Source organism: Malus domestica, chromosome 05 (assembly GCF_042453785.1).
Source record: "Malus domestica chromosome 05, GDT2T_hap1".
In the NCBI taxonomy this organism is placed as follows: domain Eukaryota; kingdom Viridiplantae; phylum Streptophyta; class Magnoliopsida; order Rosales; family Rosaceae; genus Malus; species Malus domestica.
The window spans coordinates 39,609,718-39,634,579 of NC_091665.1; the positions used below are offsets into that span (position 1 = coordinate 39,609,718).

At 37.8% G+C, this 24,862-nt stretch overlaps 2 protein-coding genes and 2 long non-coding RNA genes across 4 annotated transcripts; 1 reads left to right on the forward strand and 3 right to left on the reverse strand.

The window, feature by feature from the left end:
• Positions 1 to 693: 693 nt before the first annotated feature.
• On the reverse strand, positions 694 to 3,784 carry LOC103409108 (ferredoxin--NADP reductase, root isozyme, chloroplastic). Its single transcript, XM_008347927.4, has 5 exons — positions 3,442 to 3,784; positions 3,223 to 3,279; positions 2,261 to 2,593; positions 1,740 to 1,959; positions 694 to 1,426 (listed from the first exon to the last, which is right to left on the reverse strand). Exons 1-5 carry the CDS (start codon positions 3,463 to 3,465, stop codon positions 927 to 929), a joined length of 1,134 nt encoding a protein of 377 aa, XP_008346149.1. The 5' UTR covers positions 3,466 to 3,784; the 3' UTR covers positions 694 to 926.
• Positions 3,785 to 6,537: 2,753 nt separating this feature from the next.
• Positions 6,538 to 9,689, reverse strand: LOC139195790 (uncharacterized). The gene is made up of 5 exons (XR_011580819.1): positions 8,896 to 9,689; positions 8,653 to 8,812; positions 8,479 to 8,547; positions 7,722 to 7,780; positions 6,538 to 6,831 (listed from the first exon to the last, which is right to left on the reverse strand). It is a non-coding gene; the product is annotated as an uncharacterized lncRNA (long non-coding RNA).
• A 2,832-nt stretch (positions 9,690 to 12,521) lies between these two features.
• Positions 12,522 to 15,030, reverse strand: LOC139195791 (uncharacterized). Its single transcript, XR_011580820.1, has 5 exons — positions 14,839 to 15,030; positions 14,596 to 14,755; positions 14,422 to 14,490; positions 13,665 to 13,723; positions 12,522 to 12,774 (listed from the first exon to the last, which is right to left on the reverse strand). It is a non-coding gene; the product is annotated as an uncharacterized lncRNA (long non-coding RNA).
• Positions 15,031 to 17,675: 2,645 nt separating this feature from the next.
• LOC103435619 (nuclear transcription factor Y subunit A-7-like) lies at positions 17,676 to 22,581 on the forward strand. Its single transcript, XM_008374007.4, has 6 exons — positions 17,676 to 17,864; positions 18,631 to 18,697; positions 19,518 to 19,663; positions 21,361 to 21,465; positions 21,589 to 21,753; positions 21,849 to 22,581. Exons 2-6 carry the CDS (start codon positions 18,670 to 18,672, stop codon positions 22,032 to 22,034), a joined length of 630 nt encoding a protein of 209 aa, XP_008372229.3. The 5' UTR covers positions 17,676 to 17,864; positions 18,631 to 18,669; the 3' UTR covers positions 22,035 to 22,581.
• The last annotated feature ends 2,281 nt before the right edge of the window (positions 22,582 to 24,862 follow it).

The following is a 24,862-nucleotide window of genomic DNA, read 5'->3' on the forward strand; positions in this document are numbered from 1 at the left end:
CACTGTTATCGTAAAATCTTATACCGATGATATAAAGATTTGTAGGTTTTCATTCACTTGAAGTCATATCAGGTGTCCAGGACGTTATGAATCGGTGTACTCGTGTTATGTTAGTTATTATTGCAATCACTAGACAATGGACATTTTGACAGGACAAAAGGACCACCACCAAATATGTGACAGAAGGATCCTTCTGATTATTACGTAATATTGTTTAAACAAAGCATGAGAGATTCTTGTGTTCCAGCTTTACAACGTTACACAGGGCACCAGCCGCAAGGGGTGAGACCGGGCGGGCGAGCGGTGAGACCAAATACAGGGAGTGCAATGTTTTGTGTGCAATCGGACAGCCACATGACCCTTTTTCTACTGTGGTGGAAAGGAGTAGAGCCTTTGCATGACGGCGTGAGTTCGAACCTCATCGCTAGCTAATCTAACAAAAAAGTAAAAGGTGATGAAAATCATTCAACAATCAAAGTGTTTCTCCGTTTCTGTAGTTGGACAGAGAACCTCGATAATGGCTAATGCAATCAAAGGCTGAGGAACATCGGAAGCATATATACACCACAATGCTTGATCGCTCGAACCACCTAATCCAAACGTGATTCACGGATTGTTCATCCAGAGATAGTTTACAGGACAATTGGACAGCTATAGATCATATATAAGTGCTTAAAGTAGTAAACAGCATCATAAGATGAAACATCAATCAACAATAAAAAGGGTTTCACAAATTGGCGCGGCCAAGATGACGGCTTGGCTCTTTGTCTAATGCTACAGATGAATGCTATTGTTACTCAAGTTCCTTAACTAAAGCTGTCAAATGGGCAACTTACAACAAAGAAAGAAGAAAACTTTACCTAGCATAAGAGACTTCAGCATCTTCTCGAGAAAGAGACACGAATCAGTTCAGAAACAGTGCCTTATCAGTAGACCTCCACATGCCATTGCTTGTTCTTTTTCAGTTGTGAAAGCTTCTCCTCCCAGCTTTCCCCTCTTTCAACTGCAACCCTCTTCAAGGTCTCTTGAATCCCGGGCATCATACCCTTGAGCCCGCAGAAGTATATGTGGGCCCCATTATCCAGTAGCTTAAAGATCTCGTCACTATACTCCTCAATTTTATCCTGAACATACATCTTCCCTCCTCTCTGGTTCTTCTGTTCTCTGCTAAGTGCTATGTCATACCGGAAATTATCAGGGTAGTCCTTGAGATACTTGGTGAATTCTTCATCATAGAGGAGACTATCAATGTTGGCCACACCAAGGAATAACCATGCAAGGCCGCCAAACTTGAATTTGGGAACAGATTCCATGAACATGCGACGAAGGTAACCTCTGTATGGGGCAACACCAGTGCCAGTGGCGATCATAATGTGGGTGGCATTTGGGTCGTCTTCAGGCAAAAGCATGATCTTGCCAGCAGGCCCTGCCATATTAATATTTAAAGTACAATTAACTACTGATAAAGAGTGCATCTTAACTACGCAACAGTGTCAAATCCATAAAATGACTTGGCCAAAGCAAGAACTAAAATGCACATCGAACTCATATATGTTGGAAATCCGAAGAAGGCAGGCATTTGGTAAATAACAAAAGGGAAGAACAGGCTGGGGCAACTAAATGAGATAGGGGCACAGTCCCTGAGCTGTATGAGTTCATTGCCATGAGCTATGCACTATTGCGCAGGCTAAATTTCATTTTAAAAAGTCCGAATGTTCTTTAAAAAAATAGGCTCTTACCTGTGATCTTAATTTTATCACCAGGTTTGGAGTTGCATAAAAAGTTGCTGCATACACCATTCTTGGAAGGATCCTCCTTTCCTGTCTCAGGGTCATAGTAGACAGCACGGCGGACACACAAACTGGTTGTCTTGCCATCAAAATAGTCTCCATACCTTGAGGATGCAATTGAGTAAAGACGAACATTGTGCGGAGCCCCAGGTTTCTTTGGGTTTTCACCCTGTTATGCAAGTGAATCACAATAAGGTACTACAAAGGAGGAATTTAGTGTGACGATGGAACCAATAACAGTGTCTAAAACTATGCGCCTTTAGTGAAGAGGATAGACAACAAATGGGGCTGAAAACAATTGAATCATAATACTCTTAATTTTAAAATCATAACTGCACTGGATATCCATAGGCAGAGCATGAAACAGATGAACATGAGTATATCATTTAGTTAAAAAAGACAACCCAAGTGAACTTTAAAGGCCAAAAATCATGCAAATATTCATGAAAACATAAATATAAGTTACTTACAGGAGGAATTACACCATAACTTTGCCCTTCCCAGTAGGGCACATTACCACCATGATCAATAACAATATGGCAAGTCTCACCAGGAGCCTTTGGGCCAACAATTCTCTCAACAGAAAGAATGGTTGCAGTATAAGGTTCCTTAGGCTTGTGTATATTTAATGGGGGTTCATTAGCATCCTCAAGTTGTAAAGGAGCTACATTAACTTTAGGTGCACTAGCTTGTTGCACCGACATGCATACAATGCGCTGATTTCTCAGTTGCCCATTCTTCGTCTTCAAGTCCAAAGGTAAAATAGGTGCCCATGATTTATCATTAAAGTTAACACTTTGTGCCTGCAGCGAAATTACAGAGCGGTTTCAGTGAAAGTTATCAACTGAACAAACACATAGCACGTTAAATATGTACTCTATTATCAGGTAAACTTGAACCAGCATATTAAGACCCTAAAACATTAGTCTAAGATGCAGTTTAAACTTAATCAGATCAGCATAAAGAGATTTGTTTCAACCGCAAATATATTCATACGTTTGTAAATCTTTTTAATACAATTTATTAATTTAACATTCCACTCAATTACAAATCATTAAACTAAATTTAGCTCATAACTTAAAATTCACAACTGTTGACAATCACTGCCCACGGCAGCTTCTAACAACAGAAGAGACCATCACCATCACATTCAAATTTACTAGCTACGATTTGTTTGGTTGTACTTTGAAACAAATGTTACAATGCCCACTAAGATTATAACATCCTAAAAAGAAGAAAAAGGGAAATTAAAAAACCGAAAAGGCAACTTCTTTTTCTTCTAGAAGCTCCATCCTTAAGATACACAAAGTAATGCTAACAAAAGTGCTTCTAAGCTCGAGCGGAGAATCCGAGAAATGCTAAGCTATAGTAAATGAATAAAAACAAACACAACTTCACGAAATTAACACCACCAAAAATACAAAGATCACACCTTGAACACAGATCTTCTGAGGGAGAAATCACTTGCAACAGGAACAGTCAGTGAACCCTGCAAGCAAGCAAAACAATCAGATTCCAATTACAAAAACAGCATATCTAATCAAATATCTGCTATCCAGAAATTGGGTAATCACGAAACCACCTAAGACTCAATTTTTCTTTCATTTTCTCGGGAAACAAACACGAATCTGAAAAGGGGGCCGGGCACTACCTGAGAGAGAGCCCAATGAGACATGACTGGATGATCGAGGGTGGTCTGAAGTCTGAATTGAAAGGTCTTGCGGGTGGCGTGAGGAGTTAATATAGGTGATGGGGGAGTTGGATCATGCACAAGAATCTGCAAGCAGAAGAGCCGTTGGGGAGAAAGGTGATCCCTCCGAGAGTCCCAAAGGTCGGGTTTTTGCTATGCCTCCTCGGGCTCTCTTTCTATCTCTCTCTCTCTCACTGCGATGCTTCACTCGACCTGACAACTTGAAATAATTTATTGTATCATACGATCCGTTGCATGGTCGCATTTGGCATTGATATGGTCCATTTTTGTTTTTCAAGGTATCCGTTGGTTTTCTCTGGTATTTGATGTCGACGGCCACATCATTTAAATTAACCAGATTTTTAAATTTAGTTTATTATTTAATAAACTAATAATTAAGAAAAACTAGTTAATTAAATGATAATTGTGGTATACAATGAGTCTTTCTCTTTCATTTTCTTGTGTTTTACAAAATTTTCAAATGATGTGGCTGTCCAGATATCCCTAAGATTGTATAGAAATAGGGATGTGATATCCACACACCATTTTTTACTTCTCCCACACTTTTTTGTTTTCGACCGTCGAATCAGATGAATTGAAAAAAATCAACGGATATAAATTAACAAATGGTGTGTGAGAAGTAAAAAGTAATATGTGGATAGCACACCCCTAAAAATATGGTATAAAAACATGATATGAATAACGTTACTATTTACTCGCATATGGGCCAATGCTCTAATAGGCCCATATGCCACATACGAAAAGGCAAAGAGAGAAGCAGGAAGCCCAGAAATTAAGGGACTGGAATTGGGAAGGGTTTTTGTAGAAGATCACCCCCCAAAATTGCATTAATATTGCCGACGAATTCGACTAGTCAAATCTCCTTTCTTTTTTATAACGAAAAGTTTATAGAGAGATTGGCTACTCTTACTATTACCAGAATATACCCACAACTTCAAGCCATTTACGTGTGATACATAGTTGTCAGCTGACATCGATATAGATTTACGTATGAATTTACAAATGGCCCATCAATAAGAACGGTTGGCATTGGCAATGAGGACTGAACTTGAATTGGAGGTTAACCACAAGCATGTCATTACCAACTGAATCAATCCTCGTTGGCGACTAGTCAAAACAAGCCCAATGGAGCAAATCTCAATGCAATTTTTTTTTTAAATTACGATAAATTTTGTGATAATTAAGTTTGAAATATAATTTCTACATGCTTTTATTTACCTTTTCTCCACGTCTCGTGCTTTTAGACTTGAGTTAAAAAGTCAACAAAAATAACCACATTAAGTGGTCTAATGGTAATGACGCGGATTGTGGCTCTCAATAAACAAAAAAATACGATAGGTTCCGGGTTCAATGCTCCGAGTTGGTAAGTATGCTTGACCCTGGTCACGGGCATGGTGAAACTTCTCATAGCCTCTCCGGAGCTAAAAAAGGTGAACAAAAGATGAATAACTTTAGATGACCACCAGTTGTCCTTATTTTATTTAAAAAAAAAAAGGAAGAAAAAAAAAGAGTATGCAACAATTATTCGTCAACTTCTTTTTATATGACCGATATATTATTCTAATTTTATTAGCCACAAGTAGAATATAATTCAGTTACTTTCTTAGTGTTCAGTTATTTTTTTTTTTTCTCATTTATACGTATAAAGTTTCATGATTTACGAATGACAAGTACAAAATTTAGTTATGATTGAGTTAATATGATTTATTGAAATCTTCCTCCGGCTAATATAGAAATGAAACACTATCTACCGAAAAAAGAGATCGAACTCATCAGAGGATAAATTATATAATGGTACTGTAGTACCACGTGGCATTGCCAAATGGTGATACTTACTAATTAAATCACGACATATGGAATTATAGGATAAAAAAAATTATCAGTATTTTTTTTATTAATAATTTCATTAACCGACTTCTTCTCTTTCCTCTTCGTTTACCGAAATTATTTTAACTTTGTCTCCTCCTTCCCCCATCTCCTTCTTGCCTTTTTTTTTGGTCACATAACTCTCTGCCTCCTCTGGGCTGCCACATCTGATTCCTTCAAGCTTAAAACTCACATATCACGTGTCATTTAATATTACGGTTTAGTGATATTCTTTTTCATATGTAAGTGAGAGGTCTTAGGTTCGATTCTCATCAAAAACGAATTTGAATCACATTATTACTAGTCTGTTGTGAGACTAAGCCAACTCATCTCCCCTTTAATGTAGATAATATCGTTTGTTCAAAAACAATAAAAAAAAAAAAAAAAAACTCACCCATCACGTTCCCATCCATATGCACAACAATTTTTTCATTTGCAAATGGTTCCCCCAAGCTTTAAAAACTCGCTCATCAAATTGAGTCGCATATGTTCTCTTTGTCTAAGAAAACTCAAAACCTCAAAATTTGCGCAAGCTGGAATCCAGAAGGATAAAATACAATTCAAGCAAAAAATTACAGTTAGATTCAAGCAAAAAATTCCATAACATATAACGTGAGATTTCTGGGTTTTGCAGTTTGTGGATTTTAATGTTTAGGGATGAGATTTAGTCAAAATTCAAGCAAAAGAGGAGGCAGAGGCAATTTTTTGTTTGAGAATTTTAACGAAAAACTTATGGTATTGTTCATTTTAACGAAAAATCACATTTTTACACTAAAAAGTAAATCATAGTATTATTTACTTTATCCTTTATTTTGTCTTTATAGTTAAAACCCAAAATTTTCAAGTCTTTTTCATTAGTTTTCTTTTTTTGTTTTAGAGGAAAAGGAGGAGGGAGTAGAGGAACGAGAGAAGCATTGACGGACAAGGATTGTCTGCCCTCCTTGTTCTCGTGCCCTCCTGTTTTGTGTGGTCACGGTATACCACGTCAACATTTTATATTATTTTTTTATATAGATAATAAGACAAAAATGAATAGTAATATAAAATGTTGACGTGACTTAACAGTGACCACACAAACAATAGTGTATGGGAGGGCACGGGAACAAGAGTGCAGACAATCCACCCAGCCCTCAACTTTTCTTTAATAATTACTCTGCCATGTGTCATACGTTTGCTGGTAAGTACTACTAGCTCTTAATGGATACTGTACTATTCAATAATTTCTTGTATCGGAGCATCTATATTTTATGGGATTTGGATCCTTGCCGGATCCCTGGGTGACACACCCCGTCCCGAAGGAGGGCATGCTGGCCGTCACGTGAGAGTGACGTAACCATTTGCACAGTACGGAAGCTTTAAGATACAATTTAAATTGATACACCCGAAGGTGAGTCCTAATTTTGTCCAATCTGTCAGAACACCGTCGAATTCCTCGTAGTCACCACACCTTTGTGATTCCTGAACCTGGAGGGGCGCAAAACCAAAATTGAGTGGGTCAGTAAAACAATTCTTTTCCAAATCCAAACATTTCTCAAAACGTTGTAACCCCTCTCCGTAAAACCTGTATACTTTCCCAGAAATGTAAAATATAAATATACATATATATTCTCAAAACTTCATTTTTACTATCTCAACATTATCTCTTTATCAATCATGCCATGCCATGTCATCTCAACATTTCTCATATTAATTATGCCATGCCACATCATCTCAACAGTAATAAGGTATGAATGCATCAATATAATCATATCAGGTGCAAGAAAGTAATCAACCGTAGGCCCTCTAATAGCCCTATACGGTTGAACCTAGAGCTCAAAATCTATCATTATCACTCTACCGGAGTCACCTCTGTGACCCGTCCGGCCTTCTGCACACAAGTTACGCTCTAGTGCTTCTCATAAATCATCTGTGCACATAATCTAAGGTCACCCACCAGTCGGAATCTCACTAACACTCTCGCGACTGGTCTGTCGTACCCACTCCGCGTGGACTGTACGACTAGCATCTACTTGGATCCAAGGCGAGCGTGCGATGCGGTGAATACTATAAGCACTAAACCATGGTGCAGGATTTGAGCTCAATATATATCATCATCATCATAACAGTAATTAAATACTCACTTGTGCGTCCACCGCACCAATTCATACATATGCATCATATATTAATTCATGCATGGCATTTCAACTCACATTTCTATATACTTTTCATATCAATTCTATGCATGGTATTTCACTTCCCGTTTTTCCACATAACTCATATGCATTTCATTTTAAACATAATTTCATGCATTTTCAATTTCTGGGAAAACGTTAAGTATATATATATATATACAGAAAACAAAACTGCCCACTCACCTGGAGTTCGCCCTACAACTCCCTAGCACAATACGCCAAGGCGTCATGACGATCGGCGCCTAAAACAATAATCAATTCCAACCTCAGAATTCATATCGATAGAATATATAACTTATATAAAATACGTCACTACGTAGATTGATCCGGAAGATCCACCCCTCAGATTTTAAATCCATAACTTCCAGAGGTCCACATTATACCTCTAGGACAACATCCTAAAATTTCATTACCATCCAACGGTCGGATCTCCGTCAATTTCCAAAACTAAGTGACGGTTAACATTTTATATTATGGACTTACAATTCCAATTCCGGAAGATCCGTAACTCGGATTCCCAATCCGTAAGTTCCAATAATCCTCAAATATTACGTATTACAACGTATCAAAGTTTGGTGACGATCCAACGGTCGGATCATCAATTCACATTTTCACCTAAATGTGAAAACTATAAAACGTTATTTGAACACCTAACCAACAATCTTCAATAACTTTCTCATACGGTGTTCAATTTAGGTATATGAATATACCACAGTGATCTACTCGACGTCACGGACGTCGACATATTTTTAAAATAATTTTATTTTTATTTTTTATTTTTACTGTAGCACCTTCTTCTTCCTTGGGTCGCCGGACTGGTTTTTCCGGCGGCCGTTTTCTGGGCAGTTTTTCAAATTGCCATAACTTTGTCATTTCTCAACGAAATCAAGTGATTCAAAAACGAAAGTTGTAGCCCTTGAAGAGACAAAGAGAATGGTACCTTTCCCAACACCTAGTTCGCCGTGGTTTGGCCGGAAACTGCCTCGAAAGCCTCGGAGGTCGCCGGAAACTGGGTATTTTTCAAATGAGTATAACTTCTTCAATACTCAACGAAATTGAGTGAAACAAAAAGGAAAGTTGTAGTACTTGACGAGACGAAGAGATTGATACCTACCTAAACTCCTAACTCGCCGGGGATTCGCCGGAAAACGCCTCGAAAGCTCCGGCCAAACTTTGAACTTATCGATCTCCGTGTTCTTACGTCAAAAAACTTCCAACGAAGCACTCCGAGCTTCCTTGGAACCTCACTAAGCTCACTGTGAGCTTGGATTGTCCTAAAACAAAGTCAATTCGAAGATCATGAACAGTGCACTTTCACGAGGAGTTTAGAATCTAGGTTTTCCGAAGTAAAACTTACCTGAAATTGGTGTCTACGTGATCGTGGAGTCTCCAGGAGTTCGATGGTGGTCTTAACTCCGTCGTTGGTGGAAGTTTAAGGTTGTTTTGTGGTTGGTTTGTTCGAGCGGAGAAGAAGAGTGACAGAGAGAGAGAGATTCGTGAGGGAGGAGAGAGAGAGACAGTATGCAGAAAATAGGGAGAGGATTGAGGGGTGTGGGGATCCCACGTGTCCAACTCAATCCAAATTGTTAAATTTTCGCCCCTTAGTCCCGTTTAAGGGCATTTTCATCTTTTCATGTCCTCGGAATTAAAATTCCGGGACGGGCTGTGACAATCTTCCCTCCTTATAGAATTTCGTCCCCGAAATTCCAGCAACCAACTAAATCAACCATACTCCAACAATAGCTTCGGGTAAATCTTTCTCATCCGATTCTCTTTCTCCCACATACTTTTCTACTGAATGATTTCCTTCACAAAGCTTTTACTACTTACTCTGTCTTAATTCTCAGGACCTTCTTTTTCCAATCCAAAGTCGTCATTGATTCCTTATCAAGTCGAATCCAATTTAATTCTCAATAGTTACACCAGAATCTCATGTGACGAATCTGCCACCTAGTGACAACGCATCGAATCATAAAATATGTTTTGCACCTTAACCAACTCTGAGGGCATCACAAGCTTGTAAGCAACTTCACCAACTTTTCGATAATCACTTAAGTCCGATTAACTTAGGATTTAACTTACCTTCTTTCTCTACCTTGGTTAATTCTTAAATTTCTTCGTCAAGCATTTAAGTTTCAAGTACGACCTTACCAAACAGGCCTAACTTGAAATTTAACAAGTATAACTTCTTCTCGATCTTCCATTCTTAATTTTTCTTCCGTTGGTTTTCAATCCACAAGATGATACTCTTGGCAAACGTGCCAGACATTAATCTTACTGTAGTCTTCTCACCAAGTGCTTCAGTTAGAACAAACTTTACGATCACCCTGATCGTACAATCATGTTCATTAAGCAATACAATTCACTTTCGCTGCCTCATATCAAAATCCTTCCAAGTAATGGATATTGAAGACTTTTTGGATTCGTAAAAATCTTGCATTCTTACCAAATATAATGCCTTCATAACTTCACAGCAAGAATGGTAATCATGATTTCTAAGTCACCCGTAGGGTAATTCATCTTATGAGATTCCATTTATCGTGAAACGTATGCAATCACCCTAACATTTGCATCAACATGCATCCAATACCATTCAAGAAACATCACTAAAAATTTATGATTACCACTATTCTCTGGGAATACCAAAATACGTGCATGAGTGAGGAAATACTTCAGTTGTTGAATCCTTTGCTCACAATTTCCTTCCCACTCATACATAACCTCTTTTCTCAACAGTCTCGTCAATGACAAAGCAATGACTGAAAAATCTTTCACAACCATCCAAGATAGCCTGGTAAGCTAAGAAATTCTGAATCTCAATTACAGCTCGTGGTTGTTCCAATTACTCAATTTCTGCTATCTTTTAAGGATTCACTTGAATACCTTAAGAATATATAACAAATCTCAGAATGCCACCTGATTCGTCTAACTTTAGCATTTGCTACTTAGCATACAACCAACGTTCTCTCAATCTTTGGTTCACCGACTTAATACGTTTACATGCTCTGCTCTGGCTCAGAATATGCCAGAATATCTTCAATAAAAATGATATCAATCTATCAAGGCATTATTGGAATACTTCATCCATCAACTCATAAAACAGCATGAGTATCCATATAGCATCACCAAACTTCATAAAGACTATAACGAGTCCAGAAAACCATCTTATGATCAACGTCACTTATAATATTCAATTGGTAGTAACCAGATCTCAATTCAATCTTTGAATCTTCGCAATTACTTCTGAGCTGGTTAAATAAACATCAGTACATCACCATGGGTAACGGTTCTCAATCGTTACCCGACTCCATTGTCTATAATCAATGAACAGTCTCAAGATCCATTTTCTTCCTCACCAACAAACTGGGGCTCCTCAAAAGTGTTGTACTAGGTTGAATGAAACTTTTATCAACCAATTCTTTCAACTGAATTTCCAATTCCCATAACTCATCCTGAACCAATCTCCAATATAAATTTATACCTGGCAACAAATCAATAATGAACCTCATATCTCTGCCTGAAGGCAATCCAGGTATACTTTCAAGGAAGACATCAAGAAAAGTCTAACCCCTTTTGACATTATTCACACTACTCCAAACAACATCATTTAGCACCACACGAGCTAATATTTTTGACAGCCTTTCGAAAACAATCTCTTTGCTCTCACAGCATAAATAACGGCCTGACTCAATCCACTTTGCATACTTACAAAAGTAATCTCTGGTCATCCAGATCGATGGAAAGTACTGGTTTCCCTTAACATTCCGTCTTGTCACAATTATAACCAACCAATCTAATGGAAATAATTTAACCGACACAATACATACTCTATTACTACTAAGCATTCTGAATAAGTACAATACTAACATAAAATAATCTACCGGTTTGCTTGCTTAACGAATCCACGAATGAGTTATTAATATTACGGTCTGCAGCCCGCAATACTGATAAATCATCGTTGTCTCGATAAGTAGGCAACCACTCTCAAAGATATAACATTACTATTTTGTCACTCAATGCAAAATACATACACTCGTCTCAACTACATTTATTTACTACTCTCTAGGTAATAACATACATAATAAGAAATATATCAGCCGAAGTCAACTAGAATGATCAATACGGCTGATTCAACTCTTATCTCAATAATACGTCGGCCGGATCCACTCCGCGTGGTCGGTACGGCCGAGCCTATAACTCACCAATTTCTCATGTGTCAGTCGAATCCACCTCTCGTGGCCTGTACGGCTGAACATATAACTCATCAAATCTCTCTGTACTCACGGTCAATCCGACCAAACTACTAAGTCCATAACTCTGCTGAATCGACACTATGATATCATGGAAAATTGTTGAGTACAACTGATTCTAGGGGCAATTCACAATTCTGCGTCCCCTCTGTTCACATAAACACATTCATTAATTTCACACTTCCCAAAGTGTTAATTTTGTACCTGCTGCACAAGGTACATTTCCTTTACTCGAGACACCTTGTCTCAAATATCTGGATGGAACGAGGCAAGTCTGAAAACTTTCTATAATATTCATTTATCATCAACTTCCTTGATTCACATTTGTAAACTCTTGCTTACTACCATCGATAAATGCCGGAGGGATAAACTTTTCCTTAAACAAGTCCTTAAATAATTCTCAATCAGCTGTTTCCTCCGGTGACAACAATTAACAATCCTGTTTCCACCAGGATACAAATTCATACCCAAAACCAGGTAGTCGTCTCGACCCCTTGTCAGAAGGAAATTTCCTTTAACTTGCATAATCCGAAACATCTTTTCCAAATGGTTAAACCGTTACTTCGCTCCCTCAGGTTCATCATTTCTCTTAAGTGATTCAAATTCAACTCATAACCCATCTTAAAATGTCCCTTTTTATAATAGACTGAATCACCATAATAATAGTTTCCCCTAAACCGTTATATTAGGGAGACTAAATTCCTCTAACTAAGTGGCTTGCTACGAGGCGGTGTAGTTCTGACAGAATTCACTAGAACTTCTCAAAATGTCCAAGATTGCAACCATGCTCTGATACCAACTGACACACCCCGTCCCGAAGGAGGGCATGCTGGCCGTCACGTGAGAGTGACGTAACCATTTGCACAGTACGGAAGCTTTAAGATACAATTTAAATTGATACACCCGAAGGTGAGTCCTAATTTTGTCCAATCTGTCAGAACACCGTCGAATTCCTCGTAGTCACCACACCTTTGTGATTCCTGAACCTGGAGGGGCGCAAAACCAAAATTGAGTGGGTCAGTAAAACAATTCTTTTCCAAATCCAAACATTTCTCAAAACGTTGTAACCCCTCTCCGTAAAACCTGTATACTTTCCCAGAAATGTAAAATATAAATATACATATATATTCTCAAAACTTCATTTTTACTATCTCAACATTATCTCTTTATCAATCATGCCATGCCATGTCATCTCAACATTTCTCATATTAATTATGCCATGCCACATCATCTCAACAGTAATAAGGTATGAATGCATCAATATAATCATATCAGGTGCAAGAAAGTAATCAACCGTAGGCCCTCTAATAGCCCTATACGGTTGAACCTAGAGCTCAAAATCTATCATTATCACTCTACCGGAGTCACCTCTGTGACCCGTCCGGCCTTCTGCACACAAGTTACGCTCTAGTGCTTCTCATAAATCATCTGTGCACATAATCTAAGGTCACCCACCAGTCGGAATCTCACTAACACTCTCGCGACTGGTCTGTCGTACCCACTCCGCGTGGACTGTACGACTAGCATCTACTTGGATCCAAGGCGAGCGTGCGATGCGGTGAATACTATAAGCACTAAACCATGGTGCAGGATTTGAGCTCAATATATATCATCATCATCATAACAGTAATTAAATACTCACTTATGCGTCCACCGCACCAATTCATACATATGCATCATATATTAATTCATGCATGGCATTTCAACTCACATTTCTATATACTTTTCATATCAATTCTATGCATGGTATTTCACTTCCCGTTTTTCCACATAACTCATATGCATTTCATTTTAAACATAATTTCATGCATTTTCAATTTCTGGGAAAACGTTAAGTATATATATATATATACAGAAAACAAAACTGCCCACTCACCTGGAGTTCGCCCTACAACTCCCTAGCACAATACGCCAAGGCGTCATGACGATCGGCGCCTAAAACAATAATCAATTCCAACCTCAGAATTCATATCGATAGAATATATAACTTATATAAAATACGTCACTACGTAGATTGATCCGGAAGATCCACCCCTCAGATTTTAAATCCATAACTTCCAGAGGTCCACATTATACCTCTAGGACAACATCCTAAAATTTCATTACCATCCAACGGTCGGATCTCCGTCAATTTCCAAAACTAAGTGACGGTTAACATTTTATATTATGGACTTACAATTCCAATTCCGGAAGATCCGTAACTCGGATTCCCAATCCGTAAGTTCCAATAATCCTCAAATATTACGTATTACAACGTATCAAAGTTTGGTGACGATCCAACGGTCGGATCATCAATTCACATTTTCACCTAAATGTGAAAACTATAAAACGTTATTTGAACACCTAACCAACAATCTTCAATAACTTTCTCATACGGTGTTCAATTTAGGTATATGAATATACCACAGTGATCTACTCGACGTCACGGACGTCGACATATTTTTAAAATAATTTTATTTTTATTTTTTATTTTTACTGTAGCACCTTCTTCTTCCTTGGGTCGCCGGACTGGTTTTTCCGGCGGCCGTTTTCTGGGCAGTTTTTCAAATTGCCATAACTTTGTCATTTCTCAACGAAATCAAGTGATTCAAAAACGAAAGTTGTAGCCCTTGAAGAGACAAAGAGAATGGTACCTTTCCCAACACCTAGTTCGCCGTGGTTTGGCCGGAAACTGCCTCGAAAGCCTCGGAGGTCGCCGGAAACTGGGTATTTTTCAAATGAGTATAACTTCTTCAATACTCAACGAAATTGAGTGAAACAAAAAGGAAAGTTGTAGTACTTGACGAGACGAAGAGATTGATACCTACCTAAACTCCTAACTCGCCGGGGATTCGCCGGAAAACGCCTCGAAAGCTCCGGCCAAACTTTGAACTTATCGATCTCCGTGTTCTTACGTCAAAAAACTTCCAACGAAGCACTCCGAGCTTCCTTGGAACCTCACTAAGCTCACTGTGAGCTTGGATTGTCCTAAAACAAAGTCAATTCGAAGATCATGAACAGTGCACTTTCACGAGGAGTTTAGAATCTAGGTTTTCCGAAGTAAAACTTACCTGAAATTGGTGTCTACGTGATCGTGGAGTCTCCAGGAGTTCGATGGTGGTCTTAACTCCGTCGTTGGTGGAAGTTTAAGGTTGTTTTGTGGTTGGTTTGTTCGAGCGGAGAAGAAGAGTGACAGAGAGAGAGAGATTCGTGAGGGAGGAGAGAGAGAGACAGTATGCAGAAAATAGGGAGAGGATTGAGGGGTGTGGGGATCCCACGTGTCCAACTCAATCCAAATTGTTAAATTTTCGCCCCTTAGTCCCGTTTAAGGGCATTTTCATCTTTTCATGTCCTCGGAATTAAAATTCCGGGACGGGCTGTGACACTGGGGATCCTAGGGATCAACGAACACGGATCGTTGATAAAAAATCGTGCAGTCCTAGTTAAATGTTTTTTATATTTTAAAAAGTAAAACAGCATCGTTTTGCATGAAAAATATAAAAATTATAAAAAAAAAGAAAAAATTATGACTGCATTTTTAATCAACGGTCCGTGTTCGTTGATCCTAAAACCCCCAAGGAGGGGATCCTGCCAAATCCTATTTGATGGTCAACTTACGTAATCCACGTATACAGTAAATCAATAAAATATGACCACAACAATTAAAATGAAAAACAATCTCACCACACACTTTTCACTCGATCACAATATCATAAGTTGTTTATCCATAAATACCTCACCCTTCCTATACGGACTGGTGTTGTTTACTACTATTTTGTTTTTATTCCTACTTTGTCTTCTTATTTCTCATTTCCTCCGTGACTCACATCAGAGCAAGTCCACCCCTAAGGACTTTGTGCCAGCACCCAGCGCATTTATCCACTCAAGTGAACAGTAATATACCCTAGTGAACAGTAACAGACCAAAGCATCTCCACCCCTAAAAAAATGCGCTGGCACCCAGCGCATTTATTTGGTATGTTTTTTTTTTTTTAAAGTTTATTTCGGATATGATTTTTAACCAATTTTGGATAAAATTTCAAATAAACTTAAAAAAAAAACACACTGAAATAAAATTACATACTCATCAAATAAACTTAAAAAAAAAACACACTAAAATAAAATTACATAAACTCATCAAATAAACTATAGAAAGAAAAAAATAATTTTTTTTAAATTTTCTGTATTTTTTAATCATTTTTCTGTATTTTTTAATAAATTTTAATTAAGTTAATTAATCTGGACCGTTGATCTTTGATCGAACGGTCCAGTTTAAAAGTAAAATTTAAATTTTTTTTATTGTTGGAAATCCAACGGTCTAGAAAAACTAGCCGTTGGAAATCCAACGGCTATCGTGAAGCCACGTCGCTGAGCCCAAGTGGGCTGACACCTTTTCAGGTTTCCCTGAAACCCACTCGCGCCTTGCGCGCTTGTGTTGCACGCTCCTGAGAAACAGGCCGGCTTCTGGGTCAGTCCAAAATGTGATGGGCTGTTGCCTGGCATGAGCTGGGTGCCAGGCAATGTAACGGGCTGGAGCAAAAAAACAGGGGGCTGGCCTATTTTTTTGGCTGGGTGCTGGGGAGTTGGTTTTGGGGTGGAATTGCTCTCAGAGAAAAGTAAACACAGAGAGAAAGAGCCCAGCCTAGGCCCACATAGTAGGCCCCACGAAAAATATACGAGAGAGAGTAAATAAAAGGAAGTTCTAATGAAAAGTTCGCGATACTGTTTATTTTAATGAAAAATCATATTTTTACACTAAAAAGTTAAATCTGATACTATTCACTTTACCTTTTATTTTGTCCTTATCGTTAAAACTCAAAAGTTTCAAACCATTTTCATTAGTTTTCCTTAAATAAAAATGATACATTGACGGAAAAAGAAAAATTTAAAATACTTAATTGGTGTGGGATTATAATTATTTGTAATTTTATTTAGTAAGATAATATTAAATTGTATTGTGAGAAAATTATAACGATAATTTATCAATTTTAACTTAATTTAAGCAATGACCTCTTAACTAAAAATTAATTACTAGTGGTCTCTTAACTTATCAAAATATGTAGTTATGATCATTTTCGTTAATTCCGTTAGAATTCCATCAAAATAAGTTATATTAGAATGATCATTGCTACAATTGGGTTAAAATTGAGGGACCATTGCTCTAATTGAGTTAAAGTTGAGAGATTATTTCTCCAATTGAGTTAAAGTTGAGGGACTATTGTTATAATTTTTCTCATTTGGTTTTCTATATTTGCCGCTCAATTCAACCTTATGTGTGTGGAACGTGACTCATTTTCACGGACGTTCCAACAGAGTTAAAGAAAAGGACCATCGTTGCACGTTTTGAAGAGTTAGGGAACCAATAGTATTAAATTTTTAATTAAAAAAACCATTATTTCAATTGAATTAAAGTTGAACAATTATTGCTATAATTTCCTTTTGTGTATTTAAGCATCTTTGTCAAGAAACTTTGAAATTGGTAGTTTAGAGAGACGTGGACCCTAACGGAAATGTAGCTCAGCGGTCATTCTCAATCCCGCGCGCTCACCCGCGCAGTAGGCCCCGCTGAATTTCTGGACCAGATTATCTTCCGACGGGGTAGTATTTTCTCTCCTCTTATTCTCATCATTTTCCTTCTCCTCCTCTAATACATTGTTTTTTATCTTATTGTCTCTATAAAAATATCAATATAAGATGTTGACGTGGTTTAATCGTGACCGTTCAAATAAGAGAGGGAGAGAATCCTCCTCTGGGCAGCACATTCCCCCCTGCCTTAAACAGTCCCCTCCATCCGACAGGCCACGTGTTCACCTCTCCCGATCCTGCTCGACACTTAACCGATAAAAATAAAACACAAAAAATAAAATAAATAAATAAAATAAAAATGTTGTATGGCTATAAATGGGCATGCAGCTGAAAGTAGTAATAATATGTAGAGAGAGAGAGAGAGAGAGAGAGAGAGATAATAATATGGATATATATGTATAGAGAGAGAGAGAGAGAGGAGAGGAATTCTGATTCCGTCAGACGCCATTTTTCGTACCTGCCGAAGAAGCAGAATTTTTACTAATTAAGTGGCAGCAACCAGCGAATAAAGGGTAAATTTCCCAAATTTCGAAACCCTAGCTTTTTTGCTCTCTAATTTATTTTGCCTTGCCAATTATGGGGAATTCTCCAGTTGGTGCAATTGGGGGGGAAAATGCATGGAACTGGGGACTTGTTTGTTCTTGCTGATTTGGTGGATTTTCTGATTTTTTTTGGCTTGCTTATTAGGTGTTTTCAGAGTTAATTGAGCTGAATTTTCTGGGTTTAATTCTGTGTTTCTTACTTGATTGTGGAATTGGGCATGCAGATTAACTTAATTGGTTCGATTGGAAATTATTGAGATGAGTAGGGTTTACTTTTTGCTTTTAACCATGATTATGTTTCATGAGCTAAATTAGTTGTTTCAAGGCATTCTTGAAGAATTATTAAGCATAAATCTGCAGCTTTGGCTACAACTTTAGAGTAGAGGGAATTCTTGTTTATTGATGATTTGTTTATCTATGTATTTCGAGCCTCGACGCAATGGTAAGATTGCTCCATTGTGATCTGGTATTCACCCATTCGAAATGGGAGTCAACATTCCGATTGTGTTGTTGCAGTTCGGTTGATTTTTGGTGCCTTGGTGTTGGTAGATTGGGTCTGCTTGTAATTTTCTGTTTTTGAGATATTTTTTTAGTGATAGTGGTGACACTCGTTCACACAGATGGACTCTATTTTTTACACTAATAGATTTCCAATTCAGCAATGTCATACTTTCTTATTATTGTAGTAACATGTTATTTTGGTATGACATTGACCTGGGTGATTATTACTTTGCAGCTACATATTGTTTTCCAACTCTCCACATACAACATCCTCATGACTTCTTCTGTGCGCCATCATTCTGGTAATTTTTTTTTCCCCCAAAATCCATATTCATAAATTTCATATCATATGTGATACCTTTGAGTGACTAAGTCCATTCGACTTGCTGTAAATGGATAAGGACGCATGTTTCTGGCATTTAATTGAGCTGGAGTCGTTAATGTCGCAAGAAATTGGTCGTTTTGGTTCTTCTGCTTCTTTGATAAAAATAATGGTGTAAATTTTGTATTAAACTTGTTCAAGTAAGGGTTTGTTCGTTTTCTTTTTGTGGATTATTCTAGAACCCAATAACTTTTTGTGAGATTAAACATCTGCCTACCTTTTTCATGCCAAATACCCATCTCATTTCTGAAGTTGAGGTTGAAATCATGGTTTGATGTTAGCAAGATCTGTTTCTGTTCCAGTCCTCAACTTCCTTGGGTATTCCTGACTTCGAATTATGGTTTACATAATTTACCATCTCACTGATAATCCATTTACCCCTTTAATTTGAGGTGTGCCCTAAGGGAGGCTCTACCTTGTGTTGTTTTAGTCGGCCTTAATGCTGTCTAGTAATGCTGTTTTATCACGTCCCGACTACGTGTTTCTTATATTGCTTCCATGCTACATAATGACCGAGGTGGTGATGTACTGCACTTTTTTCTCATATTTCTGGCTGTATAACATTGACGTTCAAGCTTTCAATTCTTTCAATTCTTTCAATTCTTTGTTATTGATTTTGGTTTTATTTCTTTTCGTGATGTTTGGCATCATGGTTTTTGTTTCGTCCTTTTTTCACTTGTGTGGTTGTGTACCATTTCTTGAACTGCAATGTTATATACTTTACGATAATGGTTTTGCAGATAATAGTGATTCTGATGACCAGCAAAGTCATTCAGAGTCTCAAGTTCATTCATCCTTACCTGCAATTGGAATGTCTCATCCCGGAATACCAACCACAAATATGCAGTATGCAGTACCTCCACAATTTGGAACAGGACATGCAGTGGTAATCCATCTAAAACTTTTTTTTTATTGTTGATTTGTTTTCATGCAAGAGGAAGTCCATTACTAGTTCTACTTTATTGTTGTGTCATCCATTTTGTGGTTTGTTTGGTGCCATATATTTGTATATGTGTGTGTTTGTCATGACTCCAGGTAGCGAAGATAAGATGAACGTTTATGTAGATGTTGCCCTGTATACATTGGTGATCCTATACACCATGTTTGATCGTCAAGTCTTAGAATGTGCTGAAGCATATATGTGGTAACAGGTTACTTAGTTCATCAAGTAATTTACAGTTATTGTTCTTTTTAATGATTTTGAAGTTGCAATTTTATTACATATGAGATGTTTGCTTCTTAAACTTGGGGAAGCAATGTGCAAGCACATGGCCCCCAAGAGAATTTGTATATGGTTGGAAAGAAAGTAGATTTAGCCTTCAAGACATGCATCCAAGATTGAGAAAGGAAAAAGCAAAAAAAATAAAAAATGGATTAGAGGCTATCACTTGTAAAAAAATTGGTGGATTAATAGGACTAAATTACAGGTATCACACTGTTATGATTCTTTGTCAGCATAGTGGGTCATAATTAGGGACATTCATTGCAAAATTTACACTTAAAAAAAAATATGGAAAAAGCTATTCGTGAAATAAAAGATCAATGCATTTTATTTTGAAGACAATGTTGTATTTTCCAAGGTATTTAGGCAGTTTATATTTTTGAGTCTCAAAAATTTTGATCTTCTGTAAATAAAGAGATTAAACTATGCTTTGAAAGGGAAAAAAAGGATGGAGGTGGAAGGAAGTGTTTCAAATTGACCTGTGAAATTCTTAATTTGATTTTGTGGGGGTTTAATTTCTAGTAGAGATCTTGTTTCGGGTTGCATTGTTGTCCCAAAGCAATTAAATTTAAGTAAGGGTATAATTATGAAAGTTGTGTTTACACTTCCTTTCCTCCTTTCCATCCTTTTTACTAAACAAATGGAAGGAAAAATCTCCTTCTCGTCCTTTATCCTTCCTTTATGATTTACCGTCTACTTGCTCTTGCAACCTTCCTTCCAAACTAATGTTGGCGAAATTGTTGTTATCGTTTGAAATATTCTTATTCTAGATCTAGAATGTTAAGGATCATTGGTAAGTTTTGCTTCTCAAGCTAAGTTTCATGTATATGTTTGTTTGTAATATTAATGTAAATGCTTTAGATTAAGCTTAAGATAACCAGCTCCTTTGCAATAATAATGTGAGGAAATCATCTTCGAACTCTTATAGTTGGCACTTGGCATAGATTTTGAAATAAACAATATCCTGTGAGGCAGCTTGTGCATGTCTCCTCTTGGCCTAAGATTTCATCTGGTTCATTTTGTTACCTACTTTGTTGTAAGCGTTCTTAGCCCTATACATTAATGCATAGTTTTTCCTCTTTAGGTGAGCCTTTCCTAGAATACCCTTGTTTACTTTGCCTTCCTATTTTAGTGTATAAATAATTGACTGTGACTACTTTCACTATTTGTTTGAAACTATTGACCTTGTTTGAACAAATTGGTTGCTGTAAGTGCTTCTGTAACTGAATAAACAGCATATCAATGTTCTGGTTCTGCCTAGTTAGATATACAACTTAGAGAGCAAAACAGAGAAATTATCATCTGTACCAAATTGTATTTCAAATATTTTGATACATTATGCTTCGCTTGTCTAATTGAAGGCACCAGGAGCTTACCCCTATCCAGACCCTTACTACAGAAGCATCTTTGCTCCCTATGAAACACAGCCATATCCTTCACAGCCCTATGGGGCCGCACAACCAACGGTATATCTTCCCCGTCTTTTAGATACCATTTCTTGATAATAGTACTTGAATATGGCAAGATGAGACCACATTTTGCTTATGAGCCTGAAATTTATTGTTATTACCGTGTGTGTTTCATTTCAGGTTCATCTTCAGTTGATGGGAATCCAGCAAGCAGGTGTTCCACTGCCGTCAGATGCAGTTGAGGAACCTGTGTTTGTAAATGCAAAACAATATCATGGTATCTTGCGACGTAGGCAGTCTCGTGCTAAAGCAGAATCTGAAAATAAAGCTCTTAAGAATCGTAAGGTAGTATTGTGGATTGCAAATCCTTGCATCTTGTGTTCAATGAAACGTTTAGTTAGGCTTCATTTATTCATTGGCACTTCAAACTACTCTTGCAGCCATACTTGCATGAATCTCGACACCAGCATGCATTGAGAAGAGCTAGAGGATGCGGGGGTCGCTTTCTTAATGCAAAGAAAAATGAGAACGAACAGGATGAAATGACATCGGGTGACAAATCCCAGTCAAATATCAACTTGAACTCTGATAAAAATGAGCTTGCTTCCTCTGATCGAACGTCCTAAATACTTCAGAAGCAATTGCAACACCCAAGGGGCCACAGGAAGCATTTATTCTTCAACAACCGCCCGGACGGAGGTCCCAATACCAGCTTCGTTAGTCTCGGTAGTGCTTCACTGTGGCTGGACACTTGAAGGTTCATTAGCAATAGCATATGTATAGGTTCTAAAGTATTAGGCTTGTAGGGATGTTGCGAAAGACGAAGTAGGCAGAGTCTTATTGAAGTAGAGTGATATAACCTTGTCGACAACGGGTTTCGTTTTAACCCGATGCACTTTGTTTCCCGAGAGGGTGACGGTTAAGAATGCTGTGTGGTGTACGCTTGAACTTAAACCTGTTTGTGAGGTTGGAAACTCGTAGGACAAAATATAGAGTTGTGTTGTTTGGTTTGGTAATGCTTCATTAGATCGGCAGAGAGATTAGGTTGGCTGCTGATTGTGTCTTAGTAGTAGAGTATTGGTAGTAGTTATATGACTTGTATTCGTTTGTTATCGATTCGGACAATAAGTTTAATGGTTAATGAAATTGGGTGCATCCTTTTTCCTTTGTGAAGATGAAGGGTTTACTAAACGGGAATTGAATTCTGCACTCGTTTTCACCTTCTGGACTCCTCCCTGTCGTTAAGCGATTTTAACTGACAATCGAGCGACAGAATTAAGGGGAGGAGTGCAGAAGGTGAAAAGGTTAGTGCGTAAGTTGTTCCCCTTGCTAAGAATGATCAAGCTATGAGCACGAGCAGGTTGGCACTCAGGGGGTGTTCGGGCGGGGAAGAACGGTGCAATATGAGATGGTGATCGATCTCTATTCTAAAATTAAAGGGAAGGGGCTGGGCTGGGCTGCCTATTCATTCAATACTCGACCGCCCGGTGCCATTGGTGCGGGTTGTAAGACCATATTCAATGGAGAGAGCTAAAGGTTCAAAAGTTAAAAAATGGTCTAATTTGTTCAAACTTTCATCTTCAACCGATGGTTGTGCTATAATTCTATGGAGCCCACCAGGTGTCATTATTTGGTCAAAGGGACATCAGGCTGGCCAAATATAGCCTCTTTCTTAGCCCCTTTTTAGGGCCCCAACTCCTCACTTGAAATAATTGATTCAAATTGAACGTCTAATGTTAAAAACATTCAACGATAGTTTAGTTAAATTAACAAATAAATTTGAAGTATAAATTTAAAACTAATAAAGTATTGAGGGGGCTATGTTTAGCCCCTTTTGGTTGGAGATGATATATGTGACAGCCCGTCCCTAAAAATTGTAGTTTTTATAATTTTTAAAGTGTTAAATTACAAAAATGTCCTAGAAGTGAAGGTGTTGACTTTCATTGACCAACGCGTAGTGAAACGTACTAAATATTCTTTTAATGTATTCCTGAAGTATTCGACGATACAAACTCGTAAATGCAAGCAGAAGTGAATTTGGAGTTACAATTAAAGTTTTATGGAGCTACGAACCGAATGTATTTTGAAGAAATAATTTATTCTAAGAATATTATATTATTTTGTACTAAATGATTGGGCCACATGGGTGTGGCTAAGAAGGGGGAATCGGGAAGAAGAAGAATCAAAGGAGAAGGAGAGGGCTACTGCCCAATCAGAAAGAAGAAATAGATGAGACTAACCAACCAGAGAGGAGAGAAATGAGGGAAATGAGGGAAGGTGAGTAGAAGGGGAAGTCGGGTCTTCTCCTTAACCTGCGCGACCTGGCCAAGCTTCAAGGCCAAATTCGTTCATTTTCTTGCCAATTTTTGGTGAATTGTCTTGAACCACTACCTAGAAACACCACCCTAGCCCTCCATCTTCCATTTCCACCCAAAATTTGAAGGAATTTGGTTGAAGTTTGATGGAAAAACCACCATGGGTGCCGCAGGAAGGATTGCTCGAGATCGACCAAACCTGAAACAATTTCATTCAATTACCACTACCAAAACACTCCCCTAGAGCAAGTTTGGAGGTCGAATCGAATCACACCCAATTCTAGGGTTTTGTACTGTTTTAGCAAAATTGGAGCTTTTCCTGTCCAAATTGGCATTGGCCGCAGGTATAAGGTTTGCTCTACTCTTTGAGAACTTCAATTCTGTAATTTTTGAGAATTTTTAGAAATAGTTGAATTTTTCGGCTAGCTGGGGCGGCTGACCACCACCTGCGACGGCGCATGGCCAAGGGGCCGTCGATGTTATTCTTAGGCTAATTAGATACCTTGAGTTCAGTTTTGGTAGTTGTATGATGTAGGTTGATTGTTGAAATCTAAATTCTCTACGTTACGTTAATAGGTCATTATATGAATCGACGATCCGACCGTTGAATCGTCACCAAACTTTAATATATTATAGTACGTAATGTTTGAGAACCATAGGAACTTACGGATTGGGAATCCGACGTACGGATCTTCTCGAATTGGATTTGTAAGTTCATAAAATAAAATGTTGACCGCCACTTGATTTTGGCAATTGGCGGAGATCCGACATTTGGATCATAGTGAAACCTTAGGATGTTATTCAAGAAGTATAATATGGATCTTTGGAAGCAACGGATCGGAAATCTGTGATGCTGATCTTCCGAATTGAATTGCGTAGGGATGCGTTTTATGTAAATTATGTATTTTATCGATCAGAACTCTGAGATGTGATTCGATAATTGGTTATAGGCGACGATGGTTCATGATGTCTCGATATGCATGTTAAGGAGTCGTAGCGCGGACCTTAGGTGAGTGGGTCTTTTCCTTTCTACTTTATATTATATATATATATATATATATAATTGACAATTCCATAAATGTTTATAAATTGATTATTGCTTATGATTACTGTGAATGCTTTGAAATACTATTGCGAAC

Excerpts from the sequence above, each read along its gene's own strand:
- LOC103409108 (XM_008347927.4), bottom strand. The coding sequence starts at position 3,465 with ATGTCTCATTGGGCTCTCTCTCAG. Across the intron at positions 2,594-3,222 it reads TCAGAAGATCTGTGTTCAAG|GCACAAAGTGTTAACTTTAA; the intron begins GTGTGATCTTTG and ends ATTTCGCTGCAG. Across the intron at positions 1,960-2,260 it reads GTTATGGTGTAATTCCTCCT|GGTGAAAACCCAAAGAAACC; the intron begins GTAAGTAACTTA and ends CTTGCATAACAG.
- LOC103435619 (XM_008374007.4), top strand. The coding sequence starts at position 18,670 with ATGACTTCTTCTGTGCGCCATCATTCTG. Across the intron at positions 18,698-19,517 it reads TTCTGTGCGCCATCATTCTG|ATAATAGTGATTCTGATGAC; the intron begins GTAATTTTTTTT and ends ATGGTTTTGCAG. Across the intron at positions 21,466-21,588 it reads ATGGGGCCGCACAACCAACG|GTTCATCTTCAGTTGATGGG; the intron begins GTATATCTTCCC and ends GTTTCATTTCAG.